At 44.3% G+C, this 25,388-nt stretch overlaps 1 protein-coding gene across 2 annotated transcripts; it reads left to right on the top strand.

Annotated features, from left to right (window-relative positions):
* The first annotated feature begins 472 nt into the window (after positions 1-472).
* On the top strand, positions 473-25,093 carry KCNG3 (potassium voltage-gated channel modifier subfamily G member 3). 2 transcript variants are annotated; one of them, XM_069954670.1, is made up of 2 exons: positions 473-1,483; positions 23,171-25,093. In XM_069954670.1, the coding sequence occupies exons 1-2, from the start codon at positions 882-884 to the stop codon at positions 23,814-23,816; spliced, it is 1,248 nt and encodes a 415-aa protein (XP_069810771.1). In that variant the 5' UTR covers positions 473-881; the 3' UTR covers positions 23,817-25,093. The 2 variants fall into 2 exon arrangements, with proteins under 2 accessions (XP_069810771.1, XP_069810770.1); XM_069954669.1 differs by having other exon boundaries at positions 473-1,513.
* Positions 25,094-25,388: the final 295 nt, after the last annotated feature.

Genomic DNA, 25,388 nt, shown 5'->3' with positions numbered 1-25,388 from the left:
ATAGTGGAGCTCTGCACCCTGGTCCCTGTATATATAGTGCGGCTCTGCAGGCTGGCCCCTGTATATATAGTGTGGCTCCGCAGGCTGGTCCCTGTATATATAGTGGAGCTCTGCAGCCTGGTCCCTGTATATATAGTGCGGCTCTGCAGGCTGGTCCCTGTATATATAGTGCGGCTCTGCAGGCTGGTCCCTGTATATACAGTATAGTGCAGCTCTGGCCCCTGCACATATAGTGCAGATCTGCAGGTTACCATTGTACAGTATAATGCGGCTCTACAGGTTAATCCCTGCAATATACATACATTACATTCATGTGAAACAGACAGAAAAGCCCTGCTGAGGATTGTGTAGACACAATCTGCTCCCCCTCCCTCCTCTTCCTCCTCCTCCTCTTGGTCCTCCTCCCTCAGAGTGCTTCTCACATTGAGTAAAGTTCAGCAGACACTGGAGATCAGGAGGCAGCGGAGCTGGTGGCTCTCAGCCCTTCTCCCTCCCTCCTTCCTATTATGTTTCCCATTCTTCTCTTTAGTCACCGAGGAGTTATTTCTCGATACTTTGCACTGGGGAAATCTATTGTCGTGTGTGTGTGAAGAACAAGAACACTTGGAGGTGTCTTTGAGTAAACTGCATCACAAGACCTTGCGGGTCAAGAATTTCTTGCGAACTTTTCTTTGGTGCCTTGAGGTATTCTGCACCTCCAGTGAAACATGTTGTGCAGCGTATCAGCGATTTGTTTGGATCCTCCAGGGGAGACGGGCTGGAAACAATCAGGAGGTGCAAGCAGAGCGAAAACTTTAAGGTGAGAAGCACAAATCTAAGCTGGTACTTCACCTGCTCCCGGGTGGTACTGAAGGACAGCGCCCAACAGTGTGGCCTCAGCAATGAACTTTTCAAGGGACCCCTTTATCCTTAATGTTGGGGGTGCCAGGTATTCCTTTTCTCAGGATGTCATTAAGGATTTCCCATTGAGGAGGGTGAGCAGGCTCCATGGCTGCTCCTCCGAGAAGGATGTCCTAGAGGTCTGCGATGATTATGACCAGGAGAGGAATGAGTATTTCTTCGACAGGCATTCCGAGGCTTTTGGGTTCATCATGATGTACGTCAAATATGGCAAACTAAGATTCGTCCCCCAAATGTGTGAGCTTTCTTTCTACAACGAGATGATCTACTGGGGGCTGGAGTGTTCCCAACTGGAATATTGTTGTCAAAGAAGACTGGACGACCGCATGTCGGACACCTACACCTACATGTCCGACGAGACCAAGCCCGATGAGAACACGGCCAAGGAAGACCCCCAGGCTCCGGGGGAGAAGAAGTGGCTGGAGCGCATGAGAAGGACTTTTGAGGAGCCAACCTCATCCTTGGCTGCCCAGATCTTGGCCGTGATATCTATTCTTTTTGTCATTGTCTCCATGGTGGTCTTATGTGCTAGCACCTTACCTGACTGGAAGACCGCAGAGAATAGGAGCGTGGAAGAGCACAGGTATACAGCAAGTCTATGGGAACCTTCGGGGTACGAGCAGTCATTATTATCACTACTATCCATGTCCGTCTGTCTTGGGGTGGGGTGGTACTTATTGTCTTGTTACCAATGCTACCTTCCAATTCAGTAGTTCCCAACCTGTAGCTCTTCCACTGTTGCAGGACTACATCTCCAAACATGTTGTTATGAAACAGCCTAGCATTGTAAGCGCCTACTGGGAGTTGTTGTTTTCCAACAGCTGGTTGGAAACCACTACTCTGGGTTTTGGGGGGGGGGTCTATTTGCACTAATAGTTGCAGTCTTTGCGGGTGCACTACATTGCATGCATGAAAAAAACTGAAATTTTTTTACGGGAGGGGGCGGGACCCTTCTCTACCCGACCAATTTATTATAGTGTATAGCTTATATTTAACATTGTAGTGGGCAACTAACATGTGCCAAGCGCAGGAGGGTTCACCTCATTTGCAGCAACTGAATCAGTTCAGACTGGCATGTGAGTCAGTGTTCCTTGGGACTGAAGCTGTAGTACCATCGTCATAATTCGAAAATCTCTATACAAAAGTCTGTAGGTAGCCTCAGTCTACGCCAAGGGTTATACGGCCACCCAGGTCACGCAGACGAAGATTGCGGAGTCGTACCACCTGCATCGCGGGTAATGAAAGAAACTGGTCCTGATGGAGTTGCCATTGCAGAAACTTCTGTGATCATAATAAGTTCTAGCAGCAACAATGTAAGTCGTGAAATTTGTGTTAAAGCCAAACGTACCCATCCCAAAAGCCACACGGGACCATGACATTAGGTCAGTGAATGGGGTCAAGATGTGCACCCCAAGTGGCCATATTGGCTCATTCGGTTGAGGTCACAGCAGTGCAACCCTATTTACCCCAGAAAGTCCCCAACACCTAACACTATTACCCAGATGGGAATCACCTGCTACACGAGAAGTTACTGCCGAGCTGAGGGATTACAACATCTATAAACACTTGTAAAGTTTTCCTGATAGACCTCATTATCTGAGCGCTCGCTCCAAACCCCCGAGAGTGTTTATTAGAGAGGGAGCGGATTAACCCTTCACCGATCACTGGGCACATGCACTCCTATATACTGCTGCAAATAGAATAGACAGTCAGTAAATAGTGGTGGACGGTGCCTGATGCCTGGATACAGTACATCATATTAACCTGTTATACTGTGTAATATCACATTGCTTTACTATAACCCTCAGAAATGCATTGTTTTCTGGGCGATAAAGTAGCGTGTGATGCTGATAAATCACATCTCCTGTGAACACAGCCATTTACTGTAAGCAATAGGATTGTGTGAATATTCAAAATTTGTGTTAATGGCGACCAAATGGTCCGTTTACACGAAGTGATAATTCACCCAATCGATCGTTTAACGATTTTGAAGCTATGATTTGATTTTTATAACGATCAGCGTTTAGGCGAATAAATCATTAGAAAAATCGTTATTGCGATCGTTTTTAAGATCGCCTAAGTCTATCTTACACATAGGGGGAATCGGTGAAAGACTGTTTACACGAAGCGGTCTGCGAATTTTTAGCGAACGACCAACGAAGATTTGGGAACATGTTGAAAGATCCCAATGAATATTTCTCGCTCGTCGCTTGATCGTTCGCTGTGTTTACACCAGCCGATTAACGTTTAGATATTAGTGCGAAAATTTGAACGTGTAAACACAGCAATAGATAAATAGATAGATCAGACAATTAGTCTAATTATATATATATATATATATATATATATATATACATTAAACAGTGAAATAAATGTATATTATTTATATAAATATATATTTATATAAATATTTTTTAATAAATATCAGAAAAAAAATAAAATAAATATAAATAATAAATAAATACACAAGTATGAAAAAAGAAAGACATAGCTGTGCCGTACTTAACTATAAGACCATCAGCTATGTATAGTCACAGACTATATATCCGGATATTAAACTGATGACAAGCACAGCTCTGCTACATCTGTACAGCGCACGCAGCCTGATTCAGGGTGATAAAGAGTTAAATGGATTGGGCTGAGGAATCCCTTCCTTTAACTGAGGCTACCCTCCCCTGAATAGGATGAAAAGCCACTCCTGATACCACAGGGATGTAATGGGGGAATACAGACATGTGTTGCACATAACAAGTTTATTGCTAGTGATGGATGACGCTATCCTCCGAGCCCTGTGGGCATGTGTGTGGTATAAGTGTGTCTGCTGGGCGGCTGCGGGGGTCTAGGAGGGGGAAACATTGACTGTAATACCCAAACCTGGTCATTGATTTACTCTGATTCTATCACAGTTACCAATATGATGATTGTAGGATGAGACATCAGTACAATGAACAGGCTGCGCCACCCATCCCAGGACTGATGTAATGGTGATAAAACTCACCAGCTGTCTCACCAGCTGTTGCCGTAGGCTGTCAAGGCATACTGGGAGTTGTAGTTCTGCAACAGCTGGAGAGTCACGGGTTGGGGATCAGTGCCTATTCTAGCAGCTGGTTGTGGCAGCCATCATTTCATCTATGTGATAGCTCATGCATATACCAGAGCTGTGTACATAGTAAATCTCCATAGCTCTGTACGACTTTGCTGCAGGCATTCCGTGTGCCGCCATATGGTGAATCCATACGGCACATTAAAAAGGACTTACAAGCCCTCCTGATGTGTCTATTTTAATAAATATTTTTATTTTTTTTTAGATAAAATAACTCAAATGAACCCTCCAGGAAATGTACAAATAAATTAAATACTTGGTGTCAAAAGTTTTAATTGGTCGGGGTTTGAAAGCAGAGAGCCCCTTTAACTGCTGGAACAAGCAGGGAGAAGCTCTCAGCTAAGTGCTTCTCTCTCCACCGCAGGAGATAAGCTCCCTATAGTTTCTATAGAATCCATCTCCTGCAGTGGGGACAGAAAGATGGAGAGAAGTGTGTAAAGGAAAACTGTTAGCACCCAGCCCCCTACCTAAAATGCTGACAGTGTGCTGTAGCTGGCAGCCCCCTAGTGAGCATGGTGCATTTTGGTTATTTGTCTGGGGAGTGGATTATGCACAATCTCAGGTCTCCTACTGAAATGAAGAGTCAAAGCGAAGTTGCCGCTCTCTGGCACGCCTTACCACTCCTTCCTTCTCCCTCTTCTTCATGAATTATCATTGCTGCCTCCTGCTCGCTCAGCTGTCATCCAGTGTCTCTGATTGCAGATCAGTCCTCTGTAGGCAGCTTATGTCTGTTAGAAACACTCAGATATAGATGAATCTCTGAACACAAATATGTTGGAGCTGTGGTCTAGGGGTAACTCACCTGTCTACAGGTCATTATTTGGTTTAAATCCCAGGTGAAATTGAGTGGATGGCCACCATTTAATGACAGATAATTGCTGTTATTTTCAAACAACGGGCGTTTAAAAAAAAAAAAAAGAAAAGACTGATATTTGCCATTAACCCCTTTAACGACCAAGGGCGTGAATGTACGCCTTTGCGTCGTTAAGGGCGTTCAGAAGGTGGCCGTGTGGCAACCCCGCTCTGAACCGCTGTGATCTCGGGTGCTATCTGCAGCCCGGGACCGCTGCAATTAGCCGTGCCCGCTAATATGCCATTCAAATTCAGCTTTCAAAGTTGACAGCTGCATTTAAAAAGCTTGTTTTGGCCATCCCAGCTCGGCTATCTATTGCTTTTGGCTGCAGCTGCCGAGAGCAATAGAACATAGATCTCATTAATATATGCAGTATATCTATACTCCATAGATCTCAATAAGAGATCAGTGTAGTTATACTAGAAGTCCCCCAGGGGGAATAACCCTAACCCCAGAAGGAAAACCCTAACCCCTGGGGGCCTTCTAGCATGTGTGTATAAAAAAAAAATTTTTTGATAATTAAAAATACTCTCCCCTAATAAAAGTCTGAATCACCCCCCTTTCCCCATTTTATAAATACAAATAAATTAATTAATTAATTAATTAACATACTTGATATTGCAGCGTGCGTATATGCCCAAACTATTAATTTATTTCATTCCTGATCTCGCTTGCTAAACGGCGTAAGTGCAAGAAAATTCCAAAGTGCAAAATTGCTAATTTTTGGTTGCATCAAATCCACTACAAAATCCATTACAAAAATTGTAATAAAAAATTATCAAAAAGTTGCATATTCACAAGTAAAAAGTACAGATCATAGCACAAAAAATGACACCTTATAGACTCAAGGATAAAAGCGCTATAAGCATGGTCATAGAGCACTTTTAAGGAGCATTTATTTAAAAAAAAAAAGGTTTTAATTTTTTAAAAGCCATCAAATAAAATAAAAGTTACACAAGTGACATATGGTCATAATCATACTAACTTGAGGAATATGTATAACAAGTTAGTTTTACCCTAGGACGAACGGCGCAAAAAGTGTTTTTTTTTTTCAATTTACCACACATTTACAGTAATTGTTTTCAGGTTTCGCAGTGTACTTTATGCAAAAATTAAGCCTGCCATTGCAAAGTACAATTTTTGGCACAAAAAATAAGGGCTCGTCTGGGTCTCTAGGTAAAAAAAAAATACAAGTGCTATGGCCTTTTAAGCACGAGGAGGAAAAAAACGAAAGCGCAAAAATGGAAATTGGTCCGGTTCTTAAGGGGTTAAATGATGACCATGCACTAAATTTCAGTAATGTGTATACATAGCCTTTCTGTGTGTTTCAATTCACTCCCGGTTTTGGTTGTAAAATACTAAGCAAAAATACTGAATGTGAACATAAAAATAATACAATAATGAGAAAATAAAAGGAAAGACCTTTACTTAAAGGGGTACTCCATCGGGGGGGGCATATTTTTCCTGGGACCGGGGGGGAGGTGGCTGAGGGAAACGACGTCCACTCACCTCCCCGGTTCCAGCGGCGGGTCCCGCATCGCGGCGCTCCAGTCCCTGGTTCCTGGCCGCTTCCTGGTGTCTGACGCGGGCTCGAGACGTGACGTCTCAGGTCCACTCAGCCAATCAGTGACAGAGGCGGAATCCGTTTCAAGTCCGCTCAGATCCCGCCTCTGTCACTGACTGGCTGACGTATCGTCTCGGGCCTGCGTCAGACACCAGGAAGCGACCGGGAACCAGGTACCGGAGCGCCGCGATGCGGGACCCGCCGCTGGAACCGAGGAAGTGAGTGGACGTCGTTTCCCTGAGCCACCTGCTCCCCGGTGTCAGGAAAAAAAATGCCCCCCCCCCCCGCCGGAGTACCCCTTTAATTTCCATCTGGGGATTTGAACTGGAGAATGGAGTGCTGACATGTCTCTTACCCCTACACCACAGCTCCAACATGTTTGGGCTCAGAGATTTAACTATGAGTGTTTTGCTGCGGTTCAACGGAACGATTATCGTTAAAATTTTCGCATAAACGATCACATTTAAACGATAATCGTACTGTGTAAACACAGCAAACGAACAAGCGACGAGCGAGAAATCGTTCATTTTGATCTTTCAACATGACCATTCGCAGATCGCTTTGTGTAAGCAGTCTTTCACCGATTTACCCTATGTAAAAGATGGGCTAAAGCGATCTTAACCCCTTAGCGACCCATGACGTATCTAATACGTCATGGCGCCGCGGGGGGTGTTCAGAGCGGGGTCCCGCCGGGACCCCGCTCTGAACGGCGCTGATCCCGGCTGACACGTGCAGCCGGGCAGTGCCTCTGTTAGCCGGCGCGGGTCCCGTTGCCGCGCCGGCTAATTAAGCACTTCAATGCAGCTGTCAAACCTGACAGCTGCATTCAAGTGCTTTGTATTGCACATCCCTGGTGTCTAGTGGGTCGGATCTCCCCCCACGATGCGATCACGGGGGGGAGATCCGTTCTTCTGGCCGTGCCGGGCCTCAGCGTCGGAATGACGCTGATCCCGGCTCGGCAATAGATTGCTATGGCCTGCAGCAGGCCATAGCAATCTATGACCGATCTCATGGATCTTTGCTGTGTATATACACAGCATTGATCTCTATGAGAGATCATTGCTGTGTATATACAAGCCCCCCAGGGGGGCTTCTAGTCCATGTAAAAAAAAAAGTAAAAAAGTGTTTTTATTAATAAAAAATCCCCTCCCCTAATAAAAGTCCAAATCACCCCCCTTTTCCCATTTTATAAATATAAATTAATAAATAAATAAATAAATAAATAAACATATTTAGTATCGCCGCGCGCGTAATCGCCCGAACTATTAATTAATCACATTCCTGATCTCGCACGGTAAACGGCGTAAGCGCAAAAAAATTCCAAAGTGCAAAATTGCGCATTTTTGGTCGCATCAAATCCAGAAAAAATGTAATAAAAAGCGATCAAAAAGTCGTATATGCGCAATCAAGGTACCGGTAGAAAGAACGCATCATGGCGCAAAAACTGACACCTCACACAGCCCCATAGACCAAAGGATAAAAGCGCTATAAGCCTGGGAATGGAGCGATTTTAAGTGACATATATTTGTTAACAATGGTTTGAATTTTTTACAGGCCATCCGATACAATATAAGTTATACATGTTATATATCATAGTAATCGTAACGACTTGAGGAACATGCATAACAAGTCAGTTTTACCATAGGGCGAACGGCGTAAATGCAAATCTCCCCGAAATCAAAACAAATTTGTTTTTTTTTCAATTTGACAGCGCAAATGATTTTTTTCCGGTTTCACAACATATTTTATGGAAAAATTATGCCTGTAATTGCAAAGTACAATTGGTTTCGCAAAAAATAAGCACTCATATAAGTCTCTAGGTGAAAAAATGCAAGCGCTATGGACTTTTAAACATAAAATGGAAAAAGCAAAAGCGCAAAAACGAAAATTGGCTTGGACCTTAAGGGGTTAAAAACTATCGCAATAACGATTTTTCTTACGAATTTTCTAACGCTTTTTATAACGATTTATTCATCTAAACGCTGATCGTTATAAAAACCAAATTGTTGCTTCAAAATCGTTAAACGATCGATTGGGCGAATTATCGCTCTGTGCAAACGCAGCATTTCTTTCAGACATAAACTGCCTACAGAGGACTGATCTGCAATCAGAGACACTGGCTGACAGCTGAGCGAGCAGGAGGCCGGGCAGCATTCATAAAGAAGAGGGAGGAGGAAGGAGTGATGAGGCGGCCAGAGTGTGGCACAAACAACTCTTTGACACTTCATTACAGCAGGATTGTGCATAATCCACTGCATAGACAAATTACCAGAAAGTATTATGCTCACTAGGAAACTGCCAGCTATAGCACGCTGTCAGCACCTTAGGTAGGTCGCGAAAGCTGACAGATTCCCTTTAACTGAGATAGTCTTTACTGTTACTCTAGCAATCAAGTGGTTAGTTAGCATGAAGATTAATATGTATTAATACATTTCCAGGAGGAATAATGGAGGAACAGGACAACACAGAGTTCTAACAAAAGATGCTCCAGAATTGTTCTCTCATAGGGAATCCATAATGGTTGTTGTCTAGTCAGAGACACATCTTTTCTGTATGCAGGACATACAGCAGCTGATAAGTACTGGAAGACTGGAGATTTTTAAATAGAAGTAAATTACTAATTTCTGGCACTTTCTAACACCAGAAAGTGCTGAAGTACCCCTTTGACTATCCCTGAAAAAAGTAAAGAAGTAATAGAAAAGTAGGCTTGTATCCTCCCCCACCAGTGATTTGATATATATATAGAGATATATATATATATATATATATATATATATATATATATATATATATAGATATATATATATATATATATCTATATATATATATTGGTATATGTAATTACCTAGCGGCTCTCACCAGACAGATATAGGCCATGACTCTACAGTTCTCACTTTCCGCCATACACCGTGTGCCGCACTTCACAACCTAGGATAGTTATGGCTTCAGCAATAAGACAAACTGCGACTCAGGGACATTGGGACAGAATTTCTTTCTCTAACAGAGAGTTAAATAAATCTAACGGCGTGCGATCTGTAAATATGTCCGTAAGCACAGAATATGAGCGCTCATCATCGGGGGCTTGTTGGAACATTCTACGCTCAGGGCACATCAGCTGTATTGATTTTCCCATAAGAGATGTCTGATAACTAGCAAGGCTCTGGGTTGTATTGATCCACTGGATGTGGTTAACTATAGTGTTAATGTGTCAGACAGCAAAATAGAACAGTACAAGTACGCAGAGTACATAACTACTGTATATAGTAAAGATGGGAAGGTCCCACTCAAATCTACATTAAAGACCCCTCAACCAGCACCAGGCTCTGTACTGATGAGGGGGATGAAGCCCAAAACAGATGTCTACAGATGGATGACTTCTAGATGAGACTCTGGTTTGATCTATAATCATGTTGACTCTTTAAGGATTAAAGTGTTACTGTCGTCTGTTTTTTGTTTTTTTTTTGCAGAAATCAATAGTACAGTAAAGTTCTTTTTGGGTTTATTAGGCAAATATTCCATAATCTGATTCAAAAAGACTTTCCCCAGGTTACATTCACTGCTCATTATCAGGAAATCACGTCTTGTTTACATCAGACATGCCCTGTCTGTTTTATGGAGAGAGGAGGGGGAGGAGGGAGATTAGTCGCCAGCAGAGAGCAGAGAACAAAGGATTACACAGCGGGAGCTGTGTAAAAGCCCCTATTCAGAGGTCAGAAAGGTCAGTGCTAACCTCAGAGCAGATAACCCTGTGATGTAGCTGTAAATGAACTCTTTGTTGTCCTGATTTGGTGCCTCATCTCCCTCAACCCCTCCCCTCTCCATAAGAGAACTATGAAGACAGGGGAGAGAGCCTCAAACTGCTTTTTCATGATAAAAATGCATTTTTCGGCTAATAAACCCCAAATACAAAGTTTCTTAAAATTGCCTGTACTATTGATTTCTGCAAAAAAAAATGTAAACGACAGTGACACTTTTAAGTATTGACTTCTTCCAGTAGGTGGCGCTAGAGAGCAAGCTGTTGTGGAACTTTTGGAGGAGTGCAACTTATTGTTTCCCAGTGAGCATTGCAAGGTATATAAGACTCTCTATGCAAGTTTAGAGGTCTCCCCAAGGAGACACATTACACCATCATTCTCAACTACTAGCAAGTGGTGTGGTCATTGAGTCAACCATCAGAACAGCTATAGTTTCACTGCTCTTACAGGAAAGAACACTTCCATGAAAGAGAGAGAGAGGATGACTCTCCATATCATACTTTCCATATCAATTTCTTCTTGCTGTCATTTAAAAGAAATCTGTCATTGCGATGTGATAGACACACTGGTATATGGCTTATTCAAACTAACCTATAATTAAAGGGAATCTGTCACAAAGACAATGATATCTAATCTACCACCATCATGTTATAGAGCTGGAAGAGCTGAGCGGATTGATATATATCTTTATGGGAAAAGATTCAGTTTAACTTGTAACATGTAGATTGAAATCCCTGCTCTTTCTGGGTTAAGGAGTCCAGTGGGCGGGGTCATTCAATGGACTGGACTCTTAAGCCTTGAAACATCAGAGAGTTCAATCAATAAATTACAAGTAATTGTTAGGATGGGGACTGGGAAGACAATTAGACGGTGCAGTCCCTGTCGCTGACACCCGCCCCAGCTGTCCGTACCTGCTTGCCACACTCTGCCCTAGAGGGCAGTGGACGACTTGGCGGCGTTCCCTCACCTGCAGTAAAGTGAAACACACAAAACAGGACAAGACGAATACACACAATAAAGGGTAGTCAGCGGTTTAAGTCAGCAACGTTCGGTATTCTCAGGTACAAAATCAGGGTCCAAAAAAATAGTCGAGGTCCAAAATTCAGAGGTCAGGAAAACAGGATAAACAGGTCAGAGGAATACTAGCTCAAGATACACTAGGGTTACTAGGCTCTATCACAGGCAAGGGACATGAGAAGAGTGAAGGAACTAGAAGTCCCAGCCCAGATACCGACAGCTGACTGGTAGTGTCAGCTGTCATTCAAAATCACTAAGATAACAAACACCTAATGTTAATCGGCCGGCGGAGTGAAACCATGGCCACTGCTAGATCAAGGAATAGCAAAGCAGAAAAGCAGTCTGGTTGCTATGGACGCCGCCGGCTGCGCCCCTAGCAACCGGTCTGAGCATTTGTTACGTACAGAAGTCCTAACAGTTATACAGAATCTTTTCCCATAAAGATATAGTCGGAGATTTATCAAACATGGTGTAAAGTGAAACTGGCTCAATTGCCCCTAGCAACCAATCAGATTCCAGCTTTCATTCCTCACAGACTCTTTGGAAAATGAAAGGTGGAATCTGATTGGTTGCTAGGGGCAACTGAGCCAGTTTCACTTTACACCATGTTTGATAAATCTTTCCCTGCTGATAAAGAAAATTCTACAAAAATTGATATATATATATATATATATATATATATATATATATATATATATATATATTGTGGACATGTCACAGGAAAAGTGCTCGAGGGGAGGTACATCTCACCCAGACTACTGCTTATGGGGAGATGGTAAATCTGGAAGAGACCTGTCACTCAGCAGTGATATGCTGCTGAGTTGTTCTTTAAATTTTCCGGGCCGGATTTACTGGAATGGTGGGTAGGTTGGTAGTGGGACCTGCCATTCCCTCCCCCTCGATCCAGTGTGGGTTTTGGGATCAGGTGAGCTCTGATCCCAATCAGCCTGAGAAGGCAAAAGCTCTGGTCAGTCTGAAAGGGATTGCTCTCAGCCAGGGGTGAACAGCTTGCATGCTGTATCTCCTGGGAGCAACGAATACTGCCGCCGCTGGGGCCTATTCATACCCTGTGATACTGCCTACTGAAGAGTCAGATAGGAGACCTGTGTTACTAAGTGCCCAGACGGGCAAGGACCTTTTTGTTTTGTTCTGAAAAGCATGGTATTGCTACATTTCTGTTGAGGACTGTTTATGCAGCTAATAAACACCCAGCTGTTTTTATAAGTCCAAGTTTGCTGTCTGAACTGTGTCCAAACACACCATCCCCCGGGAAGATCCCTACAATTGGTGCTGCGGAGCGGGCAAAACGGTTGCTAGGGGCAACGGTGTGCATCAACTTGGCTACAGCTGCGTATGTCCTGGGTGAAGGCTGCTGCTTCACTCCAAAAGCAGCCAAGCAACATGGAGGAGATGATGAAGCAGTTAATACAAGTGAGTTTGCAGCAACAACAGGCATTGGCCGCACAACAACAGGCTCAGGCAGCCGCTAAGCAGGACCAGGCGGCCGCTAACCTTCGCCATGAACAGGCAATGGCTGCACATCAGCAAGCGATGGCTCAACAACAGAAACTTATTGAGCACCTAATCGCAAAGCAGGAGGCGTCTGCAGGTGCTAATCCCCAGCTGGTGGCCGCAGCCGCGCCAGAGACCTTGTCTGTGAAAAGAGCCGTGCAGCGAGCGCTGCAAAAGATGACTGCTGATGATGATATTGAGGCCTACTTAACTGTCTTTGAGCGGGTGGCTGAGCGAGAGAAGTTACCCTCCACTGAGTGGGCAGAAGTGATTGCGCCCTATTTAACAGGCGAACCTCAAAAGGCCTATTATGACCTCAGTGAGCAAGAGGTCAAAGACTATCCTCGGCTAAGAGCGGAGATACTTGCCCGACTAGGAGTTACTGCTGCTGTCCGTGCCCGGAGGGTCCGCAACTGGAGCTACAGTCTGGACAAATCAGCGAGGTCCCAGATGTACGACCTGATCCATTTGGCAAGAAAGTGGTTGGAGCCAGACACCTCTACTCCTGCCCAGATCCTAGAGAGGGTCGTGATGGATCGCTACCTCCGTGCCCTTCCTGCTGATCTACAACGCTGGGTAGGACAAGGTGACCCTAGGAGTGCCGACGAACTCGTCAGCCTTGTGGAGAGGTTCCAGGCGACCGAGGACTACCTCCGTGATGTTCCTGCAGCACCGTCACCTCCCCGGAGTGCCAGATCTGTGCCATCATCTGGTAAGAGACTTCCATCTATTGGGGGAGTGTGGAGGGGTGCTGATAGAGGGAAGAGCGCTCAGGAGGTGTCTCAGGGGCAAAAGACTGGTGATGGTCCCCGGTGGCTAAGTGGGCCTAAAAAGGACTCCCTGCCAAGGAGACCAGGCCCTATCCAGTGCTGGAGATGCCATGAGACGGGACATATGTCTGCCCATTGCCCTCTTACCTCTGAGCCCATGGAGTGTGACGCTAGCCGGCGTCAGTCGCTATTTGCGGAGCCGTCATGTGTTGCAGTTCCTGGACTAGAGACTGAACCACAAGTCTGCAACATTACTGTCAATGACTTCCCTGTTAAGGCGTTGCTGGACTCAGGAAGCCTTGTCACCTTGGTGCATGCCAGCCTGGTGGCTGGGGACTTTGTGCCAAAAAGACATATGAGCGTTGTGTGCATACATGGTGATACAAAGGTTTACCCTATAGTACTGGCTAATGTCGGGACTGAACTAGGCACTGTACAATATGAAGTGGGTGTGGTTAAAAACCTTATGCATAATGTGATATTGGGGCGTGATTTTCCATTGTTCTGGGCTCTATGGGGAAAAAGAAAATCCCCTGAAAGGAGTGAGGAGACCCCTAAGTCTATTGCATTACCCACGGTAAATGATAAAAATGTACAGGAGGAATATGATGCTTTTCCTTTGCAGGTCCTGGCTGGTGAGGAAGAGTCTCCTCCCACTGAGCAGAATGTTCCAGACTTAGAGGTGTCTAGAGATAATTTTGGTACTGCACAATTACAGGACCCCACTCTCAAAAATGCTAGAGAGCAGGTCACTGTTATGAATGGGGTACCTCAGGAACCAGAGGCTGAGAAAAAATTTCCACATTTTTCTGTGACTAATGATCTCTTCTATAGAGTCACTAAGATTAATGATGAGGTTGTGGAACAGCTTCTGGTGCCTAAGTCGTACCGGCGTCAGGTACTCGACATGGCCCATAATCATGTCCTTGGGGGCCACTTGGGGACAGATAAAACACAGGAGAGAGTCCTCCAGAGGTTTTTTTTGGCCTGCGATTTATGCTGACATAAAAAATTACTGCGAGTCGTGCCCCACATGTCAGCTTAGCGCCCCAGTGTCGCATTTCCGCAGTCCTTTGGTTTCGCTCCCCATCATAGAGGTACCTTTTGACCGCATTGCAATGGACTTGGTGGGTCCCATTGTAAAGTCGGCAAGGGGACACCAGTACATTTTGGTGGTCTTAGACTACGCAACCCGCTATCCTGAGGCTGTACCCCTAAGAAACACTGCGTCTAAAACAATTGCCCGTGAGTTGTTTTATATGTTTTCCAGGGTGGGGATCCCCAAAGAAATCTTGACCGACCAAGGTACTCCGTTTATGTCAAAGGTGATGCAGGATGTATGCAAACTGTTTAAAATCTCACACCTTCGTACCTCTGTATATCATCCCCAGACAGATGGATTAGTGGAGAGGTTTAATAAAACCCTAAAACATATGTTAAAGAAAGTAGTGGAAAAAGATGGTCGGGATTGGGATCACTTACTACCTTACCTGATGTTTGCTATTAGAGAAGTGCCCCAAGCATCCACAGGGTTCTCTCCCTTCGAGTTGGTCTATGGTCGTCACCCTAGGGGTTTGTTGGATATAGCGAAAGAGACATGGGAAAGTGAGTCCACCCCATACAAGAGTGTTATAGAGCATGTAGCACAAATGCAGGACCATATAGCCACTGTAATGCCCCTAGTAAGAGAACACCTCCAGAAGGCGCAAGAGAGCCAAAGCAGAATTTACAATCGTTCTGCCAGAATCAGGACATTTAGCCCAGGTGACCGGGTACTCATTCTTGTTCCCACTGTAGAAAGTAAATTCTTAGCAAAGTGGCAGGGTCCCTATGAAATTGTAGAGAAGGTCAGTGAGGTAAACTACAAGGTACACCAACCAGGTAGAAGGAAGCCTTTTCAAGTTTATCACATAAACTTGATCAAACCCTGGAAAGACAGGGAATCCTTGGTAGCGACAAACCCTGTTAATAATTTGTCACAACCAATCCCTCCGGTCAGGATTGGGGACACTCTATCAGTGTCACAGAAGCAGGAGACTAAAGAGTTTTTGCAGAAAAATAAAGACAAGTTTTCTGACCTCCCAGGGCGTACGCATCTCATTCACCATCACATTGAAACTGAGCCTAGAAGCAGAGTAAACCTTAAGCCCTATAGGATACCAGAAGCACGGAGGGAGGCGGTGTCAGCCGAGGTAAAACGTATGCTTGACCTAGGAGTCATTGAGGTGTCCCAGAGCGAGTGGTCCAGCCCGATTGTGTTAATCCCAAAGCCCAATGGAACTTGGAGGTTCTGTAATGACTTTAGAAAGTTAAATGAGATCTCCAAGTTCGATGCCTACCCCATGCCCAGGGTGGATGAGTTGATTGAGAGAATGGGTAGTGCCAGGTACATAACCACCCTCGATCTCACAAAGGGCTACTGGCAGATCCCCCTCACTCCTGAGGCTAGAGAGAAGACTGCATTCTCCACCCCTGATGGGCTCTTCCAATACGTAGTGATGCCATTCGGGTTACATGGAGCCCCTGCCACTTTTCAGAGGTTGATGGACTTGATTCTGCGACCACATCGTGATTACTCCGCTGCCTACCTCGATGATGTGGTCATTTTTAGCCCTGATTGGGAAAGTCACCTCTGTAAGGTCCAGGCGGTGTTAGAGGCCATAAGTGGTGCGGGGTTAACCATCAATGCAGAGAAGTGTGCACTAGCCTTAGAGGAGGCCAAATACCTGGGATACATTATTGGGAGGGGGTTAGTGAAACCACAACTAAATAAAATTGAGGCAATACAGAATTGGCCCAAACCCCTCACAAAGAAACAGGTCAGAGCTTTCCTGGGTATTACGGGCTATTACCGTAGGTTTGTGCCAAACTTTACCACAGTTGCAGCCCCGCTAACTGACCTGACAAAGGGTGCGAAGTCCGCAATGGTGACATGGACTCCAGAGGCCGAGAAGGCTTTTCAAAGCCTTAAATCTGCCTTGTGTCAACAACCTGTGCTAGTTACCCCTGACTTTAGGCAAGAATTTCTGGTCCAGACAGATGCCTCTAATACAGGGTTAGGTGCCGTCCTCTCGCAGGTCGTGAATGGCGAGGAACACCCGGTGATGTACTTAAGCAGGAAGCTATCCCCGGCCGAAAAAAACTACGCCATTGTTGAGCGAGAATGTCTGGCAGTGAAATGGGCCCTAGAGTCCCTAAGGTACTACTTGCTAGGTAGAAAATTCAAGTTAGTTACAGACCATGCCCCCCTAACATGGATGAAGCTGAACAAGGAGAAAAATGCGAGGGTGACTAGATGGTTTCTATCCCTCCAAAACTTTAATTTTACAGTGGAACACAGGCCAGGAAAGTTACAGGCAAATGCTGACGCCCTATCAAGGGTACACTGTCTGTGGGGACAGAATGCTCAGCCCTCCGGTCTGAAAAAGAGGGGGGGGATATGTGGACATGTCACAGGAAAAGTGCTCGAGGGGAGGTACATCTCACCCAGACTACTGCTTATGGGGAGATGGTAAATCTGGAAGAGACCTGTCACTCAGCAGTGATATGCTGCTGAGTTGTTCTTTAAATTTTCCGGGCCGGATTTACTGGAATGGTGGGTAGGTTGGTAGTGGGACCTGCCATTCCCTCCCCCTCGATCCAGTGTGGGTTTTGGGATCAGGTGAGCTCTGATCCCAATCAGCCTGAGAAGGCAAAAGCTCTGGTCAGTCTGAAAGGGATTGCTCTCAGCCAGGGGTGAACAGCTTGCATGCTGTATCTCCTGGGAGCAACGAATACTGCCGCCGCTGGGGCCTATTCATACCCTGTGATACTGCCTACTGAAGAGTCAGATAGGAGACCTGTGTTACTAAGTGCCCAGACGGGCAAGGACCTTTTTGTTTTGTTCTGAAAAGCATGGTATTGCTACATTTCTGTTGAGGACTGTTTATGCAGCTAATAAACACCCAGCTGTTTTTATAAGTCCAAGTTTGCTGTCTGAACTGTGTCCAAACACACCATCCCCCGGGAAGATCCCTACAATATATATCCTGTATTTGCTGAAACTTGAATGCCCCTCTACCTAAATAGTCATGATATCTATAGTTTATGAATGTTGTGATTCTGTCTTTGTGGCCTCGGCAGCAGCGTCATTATGACACTTGGTTTGTATACATTGCTGAAACCGATTTACTTCTTTGAAGCTTTCCTTACCAGCCACGCTGGGATCTGTCTCCACACCACAGTGCACTTCTTAAGGAACATCCATTACCTGCGTAGACACACTGCAGTCTATAAAATCCAGCCCAGCATGTCCCTCCAGCGAGAAGCAGTCACCAGCTGAAGTGTTATGGCGCATTGTCATCAGCAGTGACAGGATGCGAGCATGGGGGCCTCCAAGTCTATTAGCCAAAACAAAAGTGTCATCTGGAAATTTATTAGCGGCTCCTGACTCCCATCATCCTCTTGTCACCACTTTTAGGGTGCCTTCACACCTACCGTATCGCAGTAGAAAATCCGCTGCGGATCCGCAGCAGATTTAACTAAATGAACGAACACAGCATTAAATACGCACAGTCAAATCCGCTGCGGATCCGCAGCAGATTTGTAAGTGCGGATTTAATGCTGTGTTCATTCATTTAGTTAAATCCGCTGCGGATCTGCTGCGGATCCGCAGCGGATTTTCTACTGCGATACGGTAAGTGTGAAGGCACCCTTAAACAGTTTGTACAGTAGTCTCTAGCTGTGACGCTTTGCCATTGCAGTTATCGTCTAAACAGGCCAATTATTGGTAAAAAGGCATCACAACAAGCAAAGGGATGAGCGAATAATTGATCGTCGGCTGATCGGAGACATAGTACAAATCGTTCTTCGGGGGATCTGCTGCCAACAAGATGGACACGAATATTTAAGTGGATGATCCAGTGATCCTACGTGTGGCCATTCACTCCCAATAATTGGTCAGCCTGATGGGTCTTTTCATCGAATTCTGATCAATTTGTACACAGTCAATCAGTTCTCGCACTTTGTTTCGTACTAGATAGGGATATGACCCAATAGTTTCACCTGGCTTCTGGGAGTCTGCTGTTCCTTCTAGTCTGTCCTTATGGTATTTTCTTTCTTATTATCTTAGGATAGATACAGTATATGTATATCCCAGGCAGGTTTACATTCAGTTATTGTAAATTTACCTACCACATCTGCTGGAAGTTTATTCCAAGCATCTACTACCCTTTCAGTAAAGTAGTAATTTCTCACGTTGCTTCTGATCTTTCCCAAATTAACAAACTCTGACTGTGTTCCCTTGTTCTTGAGTTCATTTTTTCTGCCCTCTCTTTCTCTTCTTTCCGCCATAATATACAGATTCAAATCCTCAAACATAACTTTTCATAAAAATTGCTAAACACAGAAAATTCTTGGCTCTCAGAGTCATCATCCTCTTACACTCAGGACTGAAAAAACCCCTGTGGAGGAAACCTCTAGGGAACTGTGGCAGCAGGATTGTTCTTCCCTTGGTATTAGAGAGTTGAATATTATGTTATATAAAATAATCAACTAATAGTACAACAAAATGTAATAATAATAATCATATACTTCAGGTGGCAGATCTTCAGTGGCGCCCCCGACATTCCTTATACAGAACACAACATAGTGACACTACCTCGATGACATGCCATTTGGCTGCACATGTACCATCCATGCTTTATTTTAAGGCATTATGGTTTCTTATTCTTTTCTGAGGAAAGACAAAAGCATGTGACAGCTGCTACCCCTATAAATAGAACTGTTGTTCCTTGTGCTGCAAAGTCCGGCCTGAATATTAAATACTATAGGGACATTTGCTAAAACCGAAGCTCTCCATAGAGGGTTGATGATTGAAACTGCACCAATTATTACTGTTCTCAGTACTGAGCTATTTATATAGATTGTAAAACTTTATATACCAACTTCATATGGCAATATATGTGGATTTTGTGATCCATATATAGAATTATTAGCACAATTTAGTTTTTTTTTTTATTACAGTATAGGACATGTCATAAATGTCTCCTGGGTTCCACGGCTGGGATCTCTAGCTATCTCCCCAACCCTATCCCTTCAGCATGTGGCAATCAGAGGCGGCCAAAACTTAGGAAATAGACACCCATTGGCCATCACAATCCGATGGACAGTCCCATCTCAGACTTTATTGACTAAGATAGGGGTTTGGTACTGCTCTGGGCAGTTCCTGACATGGACAGAGGTGGCAGCAGAGAGCAATGTTTAAGACTGGAAAGAATACACCACTTCCTGCAGGTCATACAACAGCTGATAAGTACTGGAAGGCTAGACATTTTTAAAAAGAAGTCTTTTACAAATCAGTATAACTTTCAGACACCAGTTGATTTGAAAACATTTTCCCCCAATTTGGAGCACTCCTTTAACCAGTTGCTTGTCCTGGCGTCGCCAACAGTTTATAGAACGGGTTCAGGACTCGAGACTGCTCTATACATGGCACCTATGAATGGCTCATAGCAGCTGGGGACTATTTAACCATTTAGATGCAGCATTTACATGGCTATCACATACAGTACCTGCATTGGTGGTCCGGTGGGGGATTGGCTCCCTGCAGTGAGATCACAGGGAGCCAATATGATGCCAGTGCAGCCTGAGGCCTCTGTAATTGCTTCAGCTTGTTGAGCTGTAATATAATAGATGAATGCAGTACATAGGTACTGCACTGATTCCTATGAGCAATCATGGTACTGCTCATGGGAGTCCTTTTAGGAAACTACAAAAATGTTTAAAAAAAAAAAAAAAAATATATATATATATATATATATATATATATATAATGAAAAACACCCTATAATAAAAGTTTGAATCACCCCCCATTCCTATTTTTTTTTATATATATATAGAAAAAAATAGTAAAAAGCATATTTGGTATTGTCAAGAAGGGAATCACACAAATTACTAAAATATCACATTACTGATCTCAATGTACAATGTACAATGTACAAAATTGCTGATTTTTGGTCACATCACATCCAGAAAAAAATAATATAAAGTGATTAAGAAAAAAGTACATAAATATAAGTGAGGTTCCAATAAAAAGTACACATTCCTATAAGGCAGTTTTAAGCGCAGTTTAACTTTGCTTTTAAGTAGTAAGAGAAAATAAAAGTTCTATAAATGTTCTATCATAATCATACTGAGTTGAGGAATATACATAATACGTCCGGTTTACCACATGGCAAACGCTGTGAAGACAAACATTCAGAACCCCCATCCCCCCGAAACTTCCAAAAATAGCTTTTGTTTTTCAATTTCACCCCCCCCCCAATATACAGTGTATATATATATATATATATATATATATATATATATATAATTTCCAGTTTTGCTGCATATTTTATGAAAAACATTACAAAGTACAATTGGTGTCGCAGAATGTAAGAGCTTATGTGGGTCTGCAGCAGACAAGGAGGAAAAAAAAGTGCAAAGAAAAAAAGTTAGCTCGGTCCTGAAAGCAGGTCCTGAATAACAGGTATTGCAATAAAAAATTTGCATTACCTGCTTGATGCCGGTGCCGGGATCCAGGTGGCACGGTCCTTTGCTTGGGCACTGGCCCGGCTTAGAGCACTGAGGGCAGGCCCGTCTCCCTCAGGTGTGACCATAACCCTTCCTCTCTGTAATGCGTCGCTGCTTAATTGTAATGGAAACACGGCACCAAGGGGAAGGGTTTTCATCACATTGGGGAGAGCACCTCAAGCAAAAAATGACGCAGAGCGTGGAAACCATTTTGAAAAAAGAACCACGCTACCGGGACTCCCATGCTGGTGCCGAGCAGTTTTTACATGAATAGACTAGCACCAGTGGAGGGATGCTGGTGCCATGGTCCTTTTTTTTTGAACTGTCGCCCAGTTCCCGCACACGGCACTGGTTTATTTCCGAGCACCAACCCGGCATGAAGCATTGGATAAAGGCCCAGTACCCCCCCACTGTGACAAAACTCCCTCCACTCTGTGACACGGCTCCATTAGAATGAATGGAGCTGCATTACAGAGGGGAGGGAAGATCAGCACACTGGGTGCCGGCGGCCTTTCCCAGGTGCTTCATGCCGGGCCGGTGCTTGGGAATAAACTCTAAATGACCCATATGGTGATAGTTCTCTTTCAGAGTTTATGTGTTTCTATGGACAAGGTCTGAAATTTCTATTTGACACTTAGTAGGATGGAAAGGAAAATAACTCTCCATGCAATAAAATCCATAAAAGGTCAGAGGTCACTCCAACGTCACCAGCTGTGAACCTTCCATTAGCGACAGCAGCCAGTGATCAGACCACGACTCACAGCTTCTACCCAGTAGACAGGAAGGCCTGGAATCCTTGTCAACCAGTCCTCATAGTAGTCCATGTGTCTATATTAATGGCATTCTCCTGACCTATCATGAGATACCTCGCGGAGGGAGAAACATCACTACGTCTTTGCCCTTTTCTATAAGACTTCATAAAGACTTTAACTTGAAGGCCTTTAACCTTTTCAGAGGTTTTGAGCAGAAACATATGAGCCGGCCCTTCAACCTTTCCCGGTTTGTTAGAGAATGACTTAGAGGTTGACATTTTTATGGAAATATCACAATATGGATGATGCTTCTCCAATATAATAGTCAGATGGATAAATAGGTTTATTAAATCATATTACTGACGTGAAACCTTTGTGCGTATGTATTTTGTACCTAAGCTTGTCGGTTGTAGTAATATAGTCTGGAAGATAAGGCCGTGATCGGACATTGTCTTTCAAATATGAAATAAAAATCATCCCTTTAATACAGTATATGGATATTATAGAGGTGGTGCCAGGATTATTCCACTTGGAGCCAAAGTAGAAGGATGTCGGCCGGGGTGGACCAGTGCTCCAAATGGCATTATCGGACACAGGATTACATTAAGGCTACGTTCACACAACTAAAATTTCTATTAATCATAATTAATCAATAATTAATAGAAATTTTACGTTGCATTAGAGTCAGAGGGAATCCCGGACGGAGTGTATACACAGATGGGGAGATTTATCAAACATGGTGTAAAGTGAAACTGGCTCAGTTGCCCCTAGCAACCAATCAGATTCCACCTTTCATTCCTCACAGACTCTTTGGAAAATGAAAGGTGGAATCTGATTGGTTGCTAGGGGCAACTGATCCAGTTTCACTTTACACCAAGTTTGATAAATCTCCCCCATAGTATACACTCTGGCTGGAATCTCTGGCGGCCGCAGTGCTGCGAGGCGGGGGGTCCTGCGGGGAGCTGCGGGGGGGCAGCCCGGGCGATCAATAAATAGTCCAGGCAGCCCATAGGAGATAGCGGCGGTCTACTGTCGCCGCTCCTATTACACAGAGGGACGGTAGCAGATCATTCCCAGGCTGACTGAGTTTCAGCCTGTTGAAAAACAACGATCAGCCGACATCGCGTATGTCGGCTGATCATTCTCTTCTATTACCCAAAGCGATTATCAGCCGATATCGACCGAATACAGCAGATAATCGCTTAGTGTAATGGGGCCTTTAGTTGTTTTTTTCCATTTGTATATTTTCTGTATGTTTTTCTGTATTTACATGAACCTATCGTTGCTTACTTAAATCACGGGGTTAAAAGTGGCACGGCTGTTATGGCGGTGAAGGACGCCCTTTCAAATATCATTATGAAAATAAATAATTCAACATGTTTTCTCTCGGCAGGATAATTGAAGCTATCTGCATTGGCTGGTTCACGGCAGAGTGCATCGTCAGGTTCATTGTCTCCAAGAATAAGTGTGAGTTTGTGAAAAGGCCCTTAAATATCATCGACCTGCTGGCGATCACTCCCTATTACGTCTCCGTGCTCATGACTCTTTTCACGGGGGAAAACCCTCAGTTGCAGAGAGCTGGCGTGACGCTAAGAGTCTTGAGGATGATGAGAATTTTTTGGGTCATAAAACTGGCAAGACACTTCATCGGTCTCCAGACGCTCGGCCTCACCTTGAAACGCTGCTACCGGGAGATGGTCATGTTGCTGGTGTTTATTTGCGTGGCCATGGCCATTTTTGGCGCACTTTCTCAGCTTCTTGAACACGGCTTGGACCTTGAGAACAAAAATGAGGACTATTCGAGTATACCGGCAGCCTGCTGGTGGGTGATTATTTCCATGACCACCGTAGGCTATGGAGACATGTACCCTATATCTGTCCCTGGCAGAATACTCGGAGGGGTGTGCGTGGTCAGCGGGATTGTCCTCCTTGCATTGCCAATAACATTCATATACCACAGTTTTGTACAGTGTTACCATGAACTGAAGTTTAAGTCTGCCAGGTACGGCAGAACCTTATCCCAAGAGTACTTAAATTAATACGGCAGAGCTTTGTTATATGAATATTTATTTTGTTATTTGATATTATTATTCAGGGCTACATGAGATTGTGTTAGGATACAATAGGATCATTTCTGCCTTTGTGCCGCCTAAAAGAAAGACAACATGGCACCTGTCCTGTCTCATATACATTGTACTCATGTTTGTTTATTGTACGGCACTCAATAGAAATACGTTTTTACATAGGGCTGGCCCTTTCACCAATTTTTTGCTTATGGTCACCAGTTTCGATCATCTCATTCTCCAGGTTGTTTCCAAGAAGCACAAAAGGGGCGATTTCTTTCGGTTAAGGGGTTGTCTGGCATTAAAGGGGTATTCCCATCTCAGCTTGTTATCCCTGATGGCAAAATAAAATTATATATGGCCAAGATTGGTGTAAAAAAATAAAAAATAGGTGATACTCACCTACCCTGATCCCCAGCAGCTGCCGTTTTAATGGCTCTCACCCCAGCCTGTAACCTAAGCCTCCTGGTTTCTGCAATTATTTCATCTCACAGGAATGAACAGGAAGTTTGAAGCTCCTATGGGTTCAACTTATTACAGGAACCAGTGAGGAGTGGGGACCAGGAGCCATCAGAGAAAGCTGCAGGGGATTGGGTTAGGTTAGTATCACTTTTACTTTTACACCAACCTCAGCCATCTATAAGAAAAAAATGTTGCCACAGTGCCACTGGATAACTCCTTAAAGGTGGCCAGTTATTCCTGGTGACTCCTCTATACACATGATTGCTTGGTTCAGCCTAGTGTGCATGTGTTCTCAATAGGAGAGTATTACATGGCCTAAGCCACCCTGTAAAGGAAAGCCTATTACCAGGGGAAAAGTTCGGCCAGTAGGCAATTATTTTTTTACATTTCAGAATTAAAGCGAATGTACCATCAGGTACATCGCTGCTTTTTTTTTTTACCTTAAACGATCGGTGTCGGCGAGAGGATGCCACCCCCCAGTGTGACAAAACCCCCTCTCCTCTGTGACGCCGCTCTATTAGTATCAATGGAGGCACATTACAGAGGGGAGAGGATATCGCCGCACTAGGGGGTGGAGGGACTGCCCCCAGTGCTCCAGGGCAGGCCGGTGCTCGGGAAAAGACCATCCATCGTCATCCCAACGCTGGCGCGAATCGATTAGGGTAAATCAGCAATGTACCTAATGGTGGGACTACAAGGGAGCATTTGCTTGTTCACCAGGCGATCGCTGGCTTTATTACATGTAATACCCTGATTTGTCCAATAGTCACCCCCCTCTATAGGGTCTAAAACACTGGTGTCAAACTCAGGCCCTACAGCTGTTGCAAAACTACAATTCCTATTATGATTGGACATTATAATGTCCAGTCATGGTGGGAATTGTAGTTTTGCAAAAGCTGGAGGGCCTTAGTTTGACACCCCTGGAAAGCCACTGTTAACCACTTCTGGCGGCAGCTTATCTCCATTCCAAACAAAAGGATGGAGTATGTTGAAATGTTATCCTTTTTTCCAGCTTAATGTTTGCTGATTGAACTGAAAGGCTGAAAGTTTTACATACAATTCTTGGACAGTCCAACAAAAATAGAC

The sequence above is a fragment of the Dendropsophus ebraccatus genome, chromosome 15, assembly GCF_027789765.1.
Source record: "Dendropsophus ebraccatus isolate aDenEbr1 chromosome 15, aDenEbr1.pat, whole genome shotgun sequence".
Lineage (NCBI taxonomy): Eukaryota > Metazoa > Chordata > Amphibia > Anura > Hylidae > Dendropsophus > Dendropsophus ebraccatus.
This window is presented reverse-complemented; position numbering and strand designations above follow the sequence as displayed.

Bases quoted from the DNA above. Each gene is read 5' to 3' on its own strand.
- KCNG3 (XM_069954669.1), top strand. From the start codon at position 882: ATGAACTTTTCAAGGGACCCCTTTATCCTTAATGTTGGGGGTGCCAGG. The intron at 1,514-23,170 runs GTACGAGCAGTC...TTCTCTCGGCAG, and splicing joins AGTCTATGGGAACCTTCGGG to GATAATTGAAGCTATCTGCA.